Here is an 11,775-nt window from a genome sequence, read left to right as displayed (position 1 = left end):
GGACGTCTATCTCATATCTGTTTTTGTTTTTAATATCCTCGTCATATATGATAGTAAATGTGGAAAGAGGACAGACGTTCCCGTCTACTATTGCTATCCTTGGGCCACGAATTATACATTAGTCTTATCGGAAAGGCTCCAGTACGTTTATATAGCTCACTGGCTTTGTAATCTCGCACCGGCGTCAAGATATCTACAGGAGGCGCATTTCTTGTATGTGCGCGATCTCGACCGTTAGAAAATTGCGCCATTTTTTTTTAGTTACGCAGTGAATTGAATTGTTTAGCGAAAAGTAGCCGCGTAATCAGACGTGCGGAAAAGTAGCCGGGAGCGTGTCGTTCGAGCATCCGTAAGCAACGAGTTGATTTCGTTGCCGATAATATAATCATCCACGTGCGCGGTCCGAGACGGCTGGCGTCATCGAAGGGCAGGCAGGATTGATCATCGATCGAAATAAACGAGAACGAAAACAGGCGTCCGGGGGAGCCATCCAACAACGTACGCAGCGGTCGCCAAAATTGGGTTGTTTTGGTAGAAATTACGATAATTCTCTGTGAAGCAAAATGTCGGTGGACACGCTGAGTGATTCTGAGTTACGGACGAAGCTAATGGAATACGGCTATCCGGTGGGACCGGTGACACAGACAACCCGCAAGATTCTCGTGAAGAAACTGAAAAATCTCATCGATACTCGTGGTGGCAGCAGCGGATCCCGGCATTCGTTAGCCGCGAGGTGAGTATTTTTCTGAAAAAGAAGCCCAAAAGAACAATTTTACTTTTAGCCGCATCATATGTATATACATTTTCTGCACGTAGAATGAGATAAGTATATATTTCAAGCTTGGAGAAAGGCAGAGGAAAGAGCAAGGAGTTATGAACGGAAATTGAAACCGGTGTAATTTTGCTGAGATCAGATTCACATACCGCTGACATGTCCTAATGACCTTATGTTTATTCACAAATGAATGAAACGTGAAACATGGTGTAAAATTCTTTCTCACATGTTTATAGCAACAAGAATAGAACTTATCAAAATTGTACCGGTCTCTATTTTAAATGGAAAGAAATAAAACAAGACCTTAAAGTTTCAAGAAATAAATTAGAAATAGAATTTTTAACAATATCAATAAGATAGATTTACTCTGGATATTTACTTTATTTTTAATTGGGTAACAGTAGACAAATAGAATGATATTTAATATTTGTATCTTGATCTCCAGTGTTTTCTTCATCTGTATATTAGATATAGCAGCGATGACACAGATGATGACACAAGCACAAATGTCGTTAAGAAGAAGAAGAGTGCCAATGTGCGTCGACAAACACTGGCAAGTCCTATGCCTCCACCTTCGGTTATTCCTTCTGATGCTGCGAGTGTATCGAAGAATCCGGTCAGGGAAAATTTATCACCACCTCATTCAGAATTCAAGAATCCCAAGACGACAGATTTTGACAATGCAAATGTGTCTTCTAAGATTCGCACAACTTCAAAAAGTATGCAGAACAAATTTATAAGAACACAAAAAACTTACACCGATGACTTAGAAACTGGATCAGATTCAGATGTGATGGAAGATACTGGAAACACATATACACGCTCATATGATAAGTACTCGTCTAGTCCAACTAGAGTGTATGACTCTCGAGTGCACGATCGGAGTGGAGTTCACTTCGATTATGATCAAACGTTGAAAGCTAGACCTATTAATGTAATGGATAGCAAATACAATGCGTCCCCTTTGAAACCCAATATTTCTTCACTTCAACCTTCAATGGAGGATGCGAGTGGAAGAGACAATGTGAGAGACCTTCTTGGAAACTATGAAACTCCGTTTTTGTCAGAGTTTACGAGAAAACTTAGTTCGCGATCATTGATAAATAGCCCATCACCGACATTGTCGAACTTAAAAAGTAAGCATGTTTTTTTATTCACTATAAAATCTAATCTCTTTTAACATAAAGTATCTATTTCGAATCAATTGCAGATTATAGATCATCAACATAAAGATTTAAATAAGAAATGTGCTATGTAAAATTGCATTAATTAGAAGAATACATTTATCATAACTAATTTTTAGTATTGTATATTTACAAACTAAGTTTTAAATTTAAATGCTACTAAAGTTTATTTGAGAAGATATAACTTTAATTCGAAATGTGAACTTAAGCTTACTTTAACAGTTTATATGCTATTTAACTCGCATATTCTATGTTATAAATCTTTTTAATATTAATTTTATATTTAGGTTCCACATTACGCAACACATTGTCGTCCGGCTTACCAGAGGTGAAAGAAAGGGACTCGAATGGTCACTTCTCTTCCTTAAGAAACATGTATTCGCCATCAAGTCAGTTAAGGTATGTATGAATTATTATTGTGTGTGTGTGCGTGTGTGTCTGTGTGTGCGTGTGTGTCTGTGTGCGTGCGTGTGCGTGTACATGTGTGTGTCTAAATTATTATATGTAATATAATGTAAACAAACATTGTTTAGCTCAAGGCACAGTGCATCATCTGCTGATAGAGTACGGGATATCATTAGTAGAACGGCTTACAAACCATCAACAATGAATACAAACAGAGAAGATGTACGGAACAACCAGAACATCGTATCGATGGGCCTTGTAGCAGTAGTTGCTCTATTCTTTGTAGTCCTTGCGATAATATATCTAGGACTTGGTGGAAAAACAGAAACGCTTCCAACGCTTACATCGGGTAGGTATGCAGACTAATAACTACTTCAAGAGAAAATATTCTAAGAAATACGTTTGATGAAAATTTACTGATTATAAAACGCTAAATACATGATATATATATAAATATTCTTCTCAAATTAATGTTAGCTTAGAGTCACTTGTACTAATTATTATTAACATTTAACTTATCAATATCACTATTTTTATAAAATTTAAAGTAAAAATTTGTTATATATGCAAGAAAATCTTTCGAATATGTATTTTCCTTTCCCTATATACATGTGTATAATAAATATCACATATATCTCTTGAATTAGTTTGGATATTTTATTTCCTTTTCCCGTTCTTTACGCATATCTATTCCGATGTATTTCAACTTACATTTGCGGATAATGTGCGCGCTTTATACAATTTAATTTAGTCTATATGATGTTTGTATGTATATATGATATGTAGAAGTATAATTTTGTTATTAATTAATCGTTTTTCAAGCTCAGAAAATGACAAAATTAGGATAATGTTTTCCCCTTTGTAAGTCATCTTTGATTTTAAAATATTTAAGCAAAATTACTTTGTTAAAAACTAATTAAAAGATTATATGAATTTAGGCATCGTTCTCGAGTCTTCTATATACAATAATCAATTCGGCATAGATTGTTAAGTTAAGCTGTATCATGTAAAGAAAAAGAGTTTTAAACAGGAGGCAGTTATAAGTAATAGTTTTTTTGCATTAGTTTTAAGTGGAACCATTTTTCGAAGAGGAAAGCTATGTTGTTTATAGGATGTCTTTTTCGCTCATAGTATTTTTGTCTGAAAAATGAGTTCCGTTTGGAACACACAAAAATTTAATTGTTCCTGAAATTGCTTCTGTTTACAACTATCTCTATCTCCTTTATATCGCATACATCTTTATATTGATGATCTTGAGAGAAGAGTCATATATGTATGTATATTTATAGATAACAACATACCACAATGTTTCCTTGATGGAGCCCGCGATCTTAGAGTACCTGGAGTAAATTGCGTAATGAAGGAAAACATAGAATCCGTATTGCAACTATTGAAACGCCTACAACCTATTTTAACAAGAAAAGCAGTCTCTAAAATATGCGAAAATTCAAATGAAAACCCGTATTTGACCGATGCGGACATCCTACAGATGTTTACAAGTGATAAAGTGGTGCGTTCAGAATCGAAAAATTAATTGCGTTTAATGATATAAATTTAATTGATAATTATAATTTTCGTCTCTAGACAAACCTTGAGGTAAAGGAGGATCTGCACAATGCACAATTTTTAATCATTAAGAATCCCAAATGGGGTATTTCGCTTCTTGATATAAATGATGATAATGGAGCAACTACCGAAGTGTTGGATACTCTGGTAAATATATTGTATATCAATTCATTTGTGTGTACGCGCATAGGCTCTTGTATTATTAAACTTGTATTATTAAAATATGTGCTTTAATCGTTACAGGATAAATTATTTTCCGCTCGTCTAAATGGAAAAGTCGGAATGACAATTTTAAGTCCTGAGCTGCCGATGCAATGTCTCATTAAGAACAAACTTTTTACCATCTTTTCTTTTCTTCTTATAATGGGAATCGGTAAAGTTTTAACAGATTGTTTATTTTATAAAACTTGCTAAATTTTACAGTTATGACATTTTTACTTGCATGTTCTAAAGCTGTTCACATATAATGCATTAATTATGTACTTATAAGATTATTATTCATTGTGAATAATGGTGGTGATATGTACATTATGTTTTAGTAAAATTGTTGCATTTTAAAACAATTTCATATTTTGTCAATATAATTTCGTATTTAATATATTATCGTAAACTGAGATTCTTTACAACGAACATTTCTTTCTTGAAAAGAAATTTATCGACATAATGCACAAAATGCCATGTTATAAAAAAATTGGTGAAATATCCGTTTACGATATTATAGTACATACATAAGAATAGATAGAAATACATGTAATGAAAGATCTGTAATAGTAGCTATGCATCTTCAGTTTCATTAGCAGGTATCGGGATTTATAAATTTTACCTTTGGTACCTAAAATACAAGAAATGTACGGAGAGAGAGATATTTAAGCTTGTTAGTGAAATTATAAATATTGTCGAAACGCATCACAATGCGTCCACACAATCTGGCGGCGCGCAGGAAAGCTTTCTCGCAATAAATCATGTACGAGACAATCTTATTCCACCGAAAGATCGCAAAAGAATGGCCAATCTTTGGGAGAAAGCAGTGAAATTTCTGGATGAAAATGAATCTAGGTAAAAATTTTTTCAAGCATCTTTCATATTTATTTATATTACATGTTTGTAAAATGTGCAAAGAGAGAAATAATATAATTTTGATTTCTAGAATTCGAAGGGAAGTGCAACAAGTGGCAGGGGAAGAATTTCATGTATGGCGATGGCTGCCAAATAACACTTTGAATAAATCTCCTGTACAAATCACAACTTCGGGTAAAAAATCGAAAGTCTGGCAAGGACAAGCGTTCGAAACGATGGAAGGGTCAGTTAACAGTTTGACTTGTTCACCGACACCTTGTTTAAAAATTAGGCATATGTTTGATCCAGATATGTAAGTCATAATGCATCTGTATAAATCTGTATCATTACTAAGGGACGATCTAATTTCATTCTTTATTATGATTTAGCGAAACCGAAGACGATTGGGAGACAAGAGTACAGGATGCTATTTTAGAAAAATGTGGAGAGGGTGTCAAGATACTTCATATTCGAGTAGACATCGGTAGTCGCGAAGGTTGTGTTTATATGAAATGTATGTCGCAGGAAGATGCTGGCAAAGCTTACAGGGCATTACACGGATGTTGGTTCGATGGTATGTTATTAAATTATAATTAATTTGCTTCTAATCTTTTGTATTTGGAAAATTAAATATTCATTAGGAGTATTATGACTCCCCAAATCCATTTAAAAATTTTCATAAAATATAGCCGGTATCATCGCGGAAGTTTTATTATGAAATATATCAAATATTAAGAACTTAAGAAGATTAAGAATTTAAATTAGACATACAAAGTTTTTAATATCATTAATATTTTTATATCAATAGAATAATTGAGGTATCTTTTAGAGTTTTGGGCTAGAGAGCATTATATCAATGTACGTTAATGACATATCACAATGTTATGTTTCTAAGAAATTTTTTTTCCAGGTAATTTAGTGACTGTAAAGTACCTGAGATTGGAGCGTTATCACGAACGATTTCCGGACGCTGTCCGCTGTGTAACGCCTCTCAAACCAAGTAACAATCAACGACTATCCATGCAAGCTCATTATTGGCAGAGTCCTGCGGAAGCGAATTAACAACTTACATTTCTGCTTGGACGTTGAAAAGAAATGTGACTTTTATGTTTGATCACACACAATTACTTGCTGATTAAAACTTACGGAATCTTTTTATTTTTATTTTTTTTGTTCTAAGATAAAATACTTTTATGCTGCAGCGCAAATACATATTACGATTGATAGTTATCTTTTATAACAGCATTTTCTTTTAATTCACTAATTTGTGTACTACATTTTATTTTTCATCTTTTATGAACAGAGGGCGTACATGTTTTTAATAGTTAAATGATAATAATTATGATATAATTATAAATATAATAACAATAATAATAATTAAATATACTTTTAAAGAATTGTAAAAATATTTTAATCTGACAATGAGTTTTATAGAGTATTTTCAAGTAGCAATACACATGTGCGTAAGCATCATGTATATCGTATTCTTTATAGGCCTTTCCAGACTGATTATGACTTCCAGACTGATTATGACTTCCAGACTGAATTATGTTATTATTTCATAATAACGTAATTTTATAATTCTGTAATATTTTCTATATGGAGGACATGTATACAGAAGTTAATCAGTTATGTATACAGAATCTGATATACAGAATATATAAATATTCTTTGTGTATTAGATTTTATATTGGTCGTCTTTTTGAATATAATTACATCATTGTTAATGAAATAATACTTAATAATTTCTGATACTAGATATTAATAATCAATGCTTTTTTTTAATAATCATGTAAATTATTTTTTACAATGTATTATAGAAAATGTACAGTAAAATAAAATTAAATTGCTTTGTAAAAAGTATACAATTAAAAAGCTGAAGAAGTTAATTTTGTTTGAAAGGTAAAAAATATAACAGTATAAGTTTGTGGATATAATTGAAAAACGTAAAGCGTTTTAATCATTTTTAGTCATTCAATATAAATATTTAGATTACCCTTTAGTTATATTTACATTATCGTATACATGCACGGCAATATCTAAATATATATATAAGATGTTTCCACAAGAAGGCGCGAGTACATACATGGTGAATTTTTTAATCTCACAATTTCGAACCAAATGGTTTGAGTCTTGGCTAAAATTGATTTTGTGCCGAGAGAAAGAGTCAGAGGGATGATGCTTATTCTGTTTATCTTAGGTGGCTTGCGGTACCCTCTCCATTCATGCTGCTTGCTTCTTGCGTCTCAAATCTGGCCACACTGTCTTGTCATAACATGTAGACATAACCTAAAATTGTTGCAAATGACGGAAAACGTACGTATGCGTATCTATCAAAAATTTAAGAAGAATTTTACATGTCAAACATTAATACTGTGATAGAAAGGAATTTTGTATAAAACAATTAAAAAAATGAAATATTCTACTTCACCACCGACAAGTCGATGTCATTCCCCTGTTCCAACAGAATTTTCATCTTCGTTGCCAATGCCAATCGTTTACAGGTATTATTGTATTATTGTGTATTATTTTAAATATTTTGTTCTAAATTTAGTTGATTAATGAGAAAATAATGTGTCCTATTGCAGACATAATTGTATGGGTGCTGCAACAAAATGCTACAAGTATTTAAGAAAACTATTAAAGTTTGAACAAATGGATTTCGAGTTTGCTCTTTGGCAAATGATTTTTCTATTTGTGGCACCGCAGAAAGTATATAGAAACTTCCAAAACAGAAAACGTATGTTATACTTTACAATATTTAATATATAATCTTTTATAATTTCTTTTATAATACTTTTTATCTTTATTTAATATTTAATAATGTATTTGATATGATAAAAATATATTGCACAAACTTTTTTTTTAGAAACAAAATCACAATTTGCAAGAGATGATCCAGCATTTTTAGTATTGGTTACATGCTGCCTTTGTATATCAACCATCGGTTTCGCCGTAGTATTGAACTTAAAATTCTTTCAGTTTGTCAAGTTGTTATTTTACATGGTTTTTATTGATTACATAGCTGCTGGATTGTTAATAGCAACAATATTTTGGTAAGCATATTAAATATTTGTAACTTAGATTTTATTGTTTTCTTTTAAATTATAGTTTTATCTATGACACATTTTGAATCTATAAAATCTCTAATCTAAATCTCTAATCTTATTGATAAAAAAATTTTAATCAACAAGCTAAATTTATATATAACAATTAATTGTAACTATTTTTTCATTTTTCTTTAATCATTATTTAAACTTTTTAAAAATTATCTTTGGGATTTTTAATTCGATCAATCTTGTTTTTACAGGTTTACATCTAATCGATATCTCAGGGTAGACAGGACACAAGATGTTGAATGGGGTTATGTATTTGATATCCATTTGAATGCAATGTTTCCTCCTTTAATTATACTCCATATTTTCCAATTATTTCTATATAATGGTGAGATCTTATGCACACACAACATATTCTATCTCATTTATTATTAAATGATATTTTTAACAATATATATATAAAATCTTTTTTTCCAGCTTTAATAAATTACGATACATTCTCAGCAAGATTTATCGGCAATACATTTTGGCTTATAGCTATTGGTTATTATATTTACATCACGTTCCTTGGCTATGCAAGTAAGTATGAGACCACAAAGCTTGTGTGTTATTTCATGTTGTAGTTTAAAAATGCAATAAAAGTGCAAAGCAAAATATTGCTAAAGATATAAATAAGAAAATAGTCATATTTATTTTATAGAAATTTTTAGTATAACATAGTATAAAAAACTTATTTCTATTTCAGATATTGAAATACTTCATAAAACGCATCTGATATTATCCACGTTACCAATAATGCTGCTGACATATATAACTACATTATGCGCGGGTATTAATATTAGTCATTTAGTAATGGAATTTTATCGGTATCGGGCTTTGTAAATATGCCATATCATATGTAATTAAGATATGTATCAAACTTTTATTACAAATCAGGTATGTATTAATATTAGAATAATATTATATACTTGATATACATATTTGATTATACATGAATGCAAGTTTTTAAAATATCTATTTTGTGTTAAAAATTATTTTTCATATTTATTTTTTTGTAATAGAAAACTGTCAGATGTAATATTCCAAATATAGTCTAATAACAAAAGCGATCTATTTGTTTTATTACAATGCTGCATATATAGTTTAACATAATCTAATATAATTTCAATTAATCTGTATTTGAGCAATAATATACCGATTAATTGAGATTATCATAAAAAAAAGTATGTCTAGCTTGACTGAGCAGAATTTTGACAAATCAAGTAAATAGTATAACTCATCTAATAAATCAGATGTTTTCTCTTTTCAATAGTACAATTCAACGTCAAATCAAACATTGTTTTGTAATAAAATAGTATTTACTATACGTACAAAGAAATATAAAAGTGCGCGCGTATTCTTTTCCATTTCTCACTCTTGGTTTGTTATTGCCGGGATATACGGTATGATGGCGCTTTGGTTGGCCTTCATTTGCTTTGCTTCACTTTTTCAAGAGGGAGTTACGGCTGGTTACGAGCTCTTGGTTCTCTTCGCGCCTTCGTTTAATTTCACTTGTTTAATTCTCGTTTTTTTTTTATAAAAAAGAAACGCATAATGAGTGCACAAGCGTCTTCTGCGAAAATAAAGGAGTTACGCTTGCCAATTTCAAGAGTGAAAACGATAATGAAGAGTTCTCCTTATGTTGATACCATCGGACAAGATGGATTGTACTTGGTAACAAAAGCTACGGTAAGTATCTGAGGTTATAAAACGCTTATTATGAACACTGCGTGAAGTTTGTTAAAACGAATTCAATGGGATTATTCTATGATTTATTAATTGAACTGAGCATTTGGTATTTTATTATTTTTATTAGTATTGTTTGTACATTTTTTCCAGGAACTTTTTATACATTATTTAACAGAAGAGGCACATTCACAAAGTAACAAAGGATCTTCTTTGGATTATAAACATTTGGCAGAAGTCGTACAGACTAACGACACGCTGGAATTTCTCCGAGAAATAATGCCCAGAAAAATTACAGTTAGACAATTCAAGGAAATGATGGCAGCTAAGTCCCATAGTAGTTCTTCTGAGAGTAGTTCAGATTCTGATAGTGATAGCGACTCAGATTCAGATTCTTGCTCAGACAGTGACGAAACAAAAGCAGAGAATGGGAACTCATCGGACAGTGAAAGAGAAAGTGAAACTAAAGAGAATGGTCATTCGGTCAGTGATAAGAGCGAAAGTAGTGTAAAAAGTGATAGTGAAGAGGACAATAAGAGATAAGTACTTATTAATCTTTATGTTTAGCAGATAAACTCTCTGATTATTTAATAAACTGATTAATCAGGTGTTTTTCTAAAATTATTTGTATAGATCTTTAAGATCTATTTAAAAGAATCAGATACAATATATCAAGGTGCAACACAACATATAGCAAGTGCATCTATATCAGTAAAAACATAAAATGTAATGATAACGGCACAAATTCAAAAGACTATGAAAAATTGTCTTTAAAGAGAAAAAAAATACTATTTTTCTATGTTTGCAATCAGCAAATGCACGTTATTAAATCTTTTTATAGATGGTATTCTTATATATTTTCTTCATCTATAAATGTGTATATACCTCACAGCATCCACTGATCATTCAATTGCATTAATAATATTTTGTCATTAATGTTTCATTTATGAACAATTACAATATTTATAATTACATTTATTTATAATTCCACATAACATAATATAAAAAATTGTGATTTTTTATACGATAAAAATAAAATAAATGATGTCCTAACATTTTGTTTTATTTGGCCTTTAAAATTTCATATCATGTAACAATTATTAGCGGTATATGTACGGCACGTTTCTTAAAAATTTTATACGTGTACAATATGAACTTGTTGATTAATTTACGTGTTAATATTTAAATTGGTTGTTCTTATAATATATGTATGTTTAAGATACTTGGGTTATAGTATTAGTCTTGATGCATTTTTCTTGATATAGATGTAACATCCAAGACATCCTCATTTAATTTTACAGCTAGAAAATAGATCTCAGCTAACGCTATGATTAGCGCGCAAATTATACCCAGGAGTAATCTAAATCCAAAGTCTAAATTTCCAACTATGAGTTCTACTCCTATGAATCCAAAGGCAAAGCCAGCTAATACAGAAAATACAAATTGTGCAACAGCGATCAGTTGTTTATTTATCTGCTTCACTGTAAAAAATAATGTTAGATATATTATATATTTTACAGAAGTATTGAATTAGATGAATGATTAAAATAGTATATAAAAAGTTATATTTACTTTGATATGCAATGCTGTCTTCTGGTAGAAATTTCCGAATGGAATCAACGCTCTTTGTCATTGCTTGATACTCCCTACTATTTTGTTGCGCTGTCAACTTTTGTATTCTAGCCTCCAATTCTGGATTTCGTGGTATCTCCTTTGGAGTTGGTAATATCACATTGGAATCATCAAAAAGTTCATGCAAATAAATCTTTTCTGTTGCACTTTTTCTATACTCAATTAAATATTTATGTAACCACCTAAGATCTTCGATTTTTAATATAACATTTGCAATCTTTTCTTTCTTAGATTTTTTAGATTTGCGTAACGATGCAATACCATCCGGTGCATTGTCTATGTTTTTTACATTGTTCAAGATAAAATTTATCAATTTTACGGATGGTTTTACTCTTATCGTAGGATCCACAATTGATTCTAATGGCATATTTATGTT

At 30.8% G+C, this 11,775-nt stretch overlaps 4 protein-coding genes across 4 annotated transcripts; 3 read left to right on the top strand and 1 right to left on the bottom strand.

Annotated features, from left to right (window-relative positions):
* Positions 1–59: 59 nt before the first annotated feature.
* On the top strand, positions 60–6,459 carry LOC105680037 (LEM domain-containing inner nuclear membrane protein MAN1). Its single transcript, XM_012380455.2, has 11 exons — positions 60–733; positions 1,244–1,911; positions 2,247–2,358; positions 2,493–2,713; positions 3,654–3,874; positions 3,949–4,077; positions 4,174–4,303; positions 4,719–4,986; positions 5,078–5,299; positions 5,376–5,560; positions 5,897–6,459. Exons 1-11 carry the CDS (start codon positions 564–566, stop codon positions 6,046–6,048), a joined length of 2,478 nt encoding a protein of 825 aa, XP_012235878.1. The 5' UTR covers positions 60–563; the 3' UTR covers positions 6,049–6,459.
* Positions 6,460–6,960: 501 nt separating this feature from the next.
* On the top strand, positions 6,961–9,151 carry Unc50 (Unc50 RNA binding protein). The gene is made up of 6 exons (XM_012380462.2): positions 6,961–7,490; positions 7,575–7,726; positions 7,856–8,042; positions 8,297–8,430; positions 8,520–8,621; positions 8,788–9,151. Exons 1-6 carry the CDS (start codon positions 7,399–7,401, stop codon positions 8,922–8,924), a joined length of 804 nt encoding a protein of 267 aa, XP_012235885.1. The 5' UTR covers positions 6,961–7,398; the 3' UTR covers positions 8,925–9,151.
* Positions 9,152–9,469: 318 nt separating this feature from the next.
* Chrac-16 (chromatin accessibility complex protein 1) lies at positions 9,470–10,614 on the top strand. Its single transcript, XM_012380463.2, has 2 exons — positions 9,470–9,770; positions 9,921–10,614. The coding sequence occupies exons 1-2, from the start codon at positions 9,636–9,638 to the stop codon at positions 10,308–10,310; spliced, it is 525 nt and encodes a 174-aa protein (XP_012235886.1). The 5' UTR covers positions 9,470–9,635; the 3' UTR covers positions 10,311–10,614.
* Positions 10,615–10,809: 195 nt separating this feature from the next.
* LOC105680029 (transmembrane protein 199) lies at positions 10,810–11,766 on the bottom strand. The gene is made up of 2 exons (XM_012380443.2): positions 11,340–11,766; positions 10,810–11,248 (listed from the first exon to the last, which is right to left on the bottom strand). The coding sequence occupies exons 1-2, from the start codon at positions 11,764–11,766 to the stop codon at positions 11,004–11,006; spliced, it is 672 nt and encodes a 223-aa protein (XP_012235866.1). The 3' UTR covers positions 10,810–11,003.
* Between the last annotated feature and the right edge of the window lie 9 nt (positions 11,767–11,775).

The sequence above is a fragment of the Linepithema humile genome, chromosome 1 (genome assembly GCF_040581485.1).
Source record: "Linepithema humile isolate Giens D197 chromosome 1, Lhum_UNIL_v1.0, whole genome shotgun sequence".
In the NCBI taxonomy this organism is placed as follows: domain Eukaryota; kingdom Metazoa; phylum Arthropoda; class Insecta; order Hymenoptera; family Formicidae; genus Linepithema; species Linepithema humile.
The sequence above is the reverse complement of the archived record's forward strand: the minus strand, read 5'-3'. Positions and strand labels throughout refer to the sequence as shown.

What these genes read in the sequence shown, in the direction of transcription:
- LOC105680037 (XM_012380455.2), top strand. Translation starts at nt 564, where the DNA reads ATGTCGGTGGACACGCTGAGTGATTCTGAGTTACGGACGAAGCTAATG. An exon ending in GCTTCCAACGCTTACATCGG is followed by an intron (nt 2,714 to 3,653) that starts GTAGGTATGCAG and finishes GTATATTTATAG; the next exon opens with ATAACAACATACCACAATGT. An exon ending in CTGGATGAAAATGAATCTAG is followed by an intron (nt 4,987 to 5,077) that starts GTAAAAATTTTT and finishes TTTGATTTCTAG; the next exon opens with AATTCGAAGGGAAGTGCAAC.
- Unc50 (XM_012380462.2), top strand. Translation starts at nt 7,399, where the DNA reads ATGAAATATTCTACTTCACCACCGACAAGTCGATGTCATTCCCCTGTT. An exon ending in AAACTTCCAAAACAGAAAAC is followed by an intron (nt 7,727 to 7,855) that starts GTATGTTATACT and finishes CTTTTTTTTTAG; the next exon opens with AAACAAAATCACAATTTGCA. An exon ending in TTAATAGCAACAATATTTTG is followed by an intron (nt 8,043 to 8,296) that starts GTAAGCATATTA and finishes TTGTTTTTACAG; the next exon opens with GTTTACATCTAATCGATATC.
- Chrac-16 (XM_012380463.2), top strand. Translation starts at nt 9,636, where the DNA reads ATGAGTGCACAAGCGTCTTCTGCGAAAATAAAGGAGTTACGCTTGCCA. An exon ending in ACTTGGTAACAAAAGCTACG is followed by an intron (nt 9,771 to 9,920) that starts GTAAGTATCTGA and finishes CATTTTTTCCAG; the next exon opens with GAACTTTTTATACATTATTT.
- LOC105680029 (XM_012380443.2), bottom strand. Translation starts at nt 11,766, where the DNA reads ATGCCATTAGAATCAATTGTGGATCCTACGATAAGAGTAAAACCATCC. An exon ending in AGACAGCATTGCATATCAAA is followed by an intron (nt 11,249 to 11,339) that starts GTAAATATAACT and finishes TATTTTTTACAG; the next exon opens with TGAAGCAGATAAATAAACAA.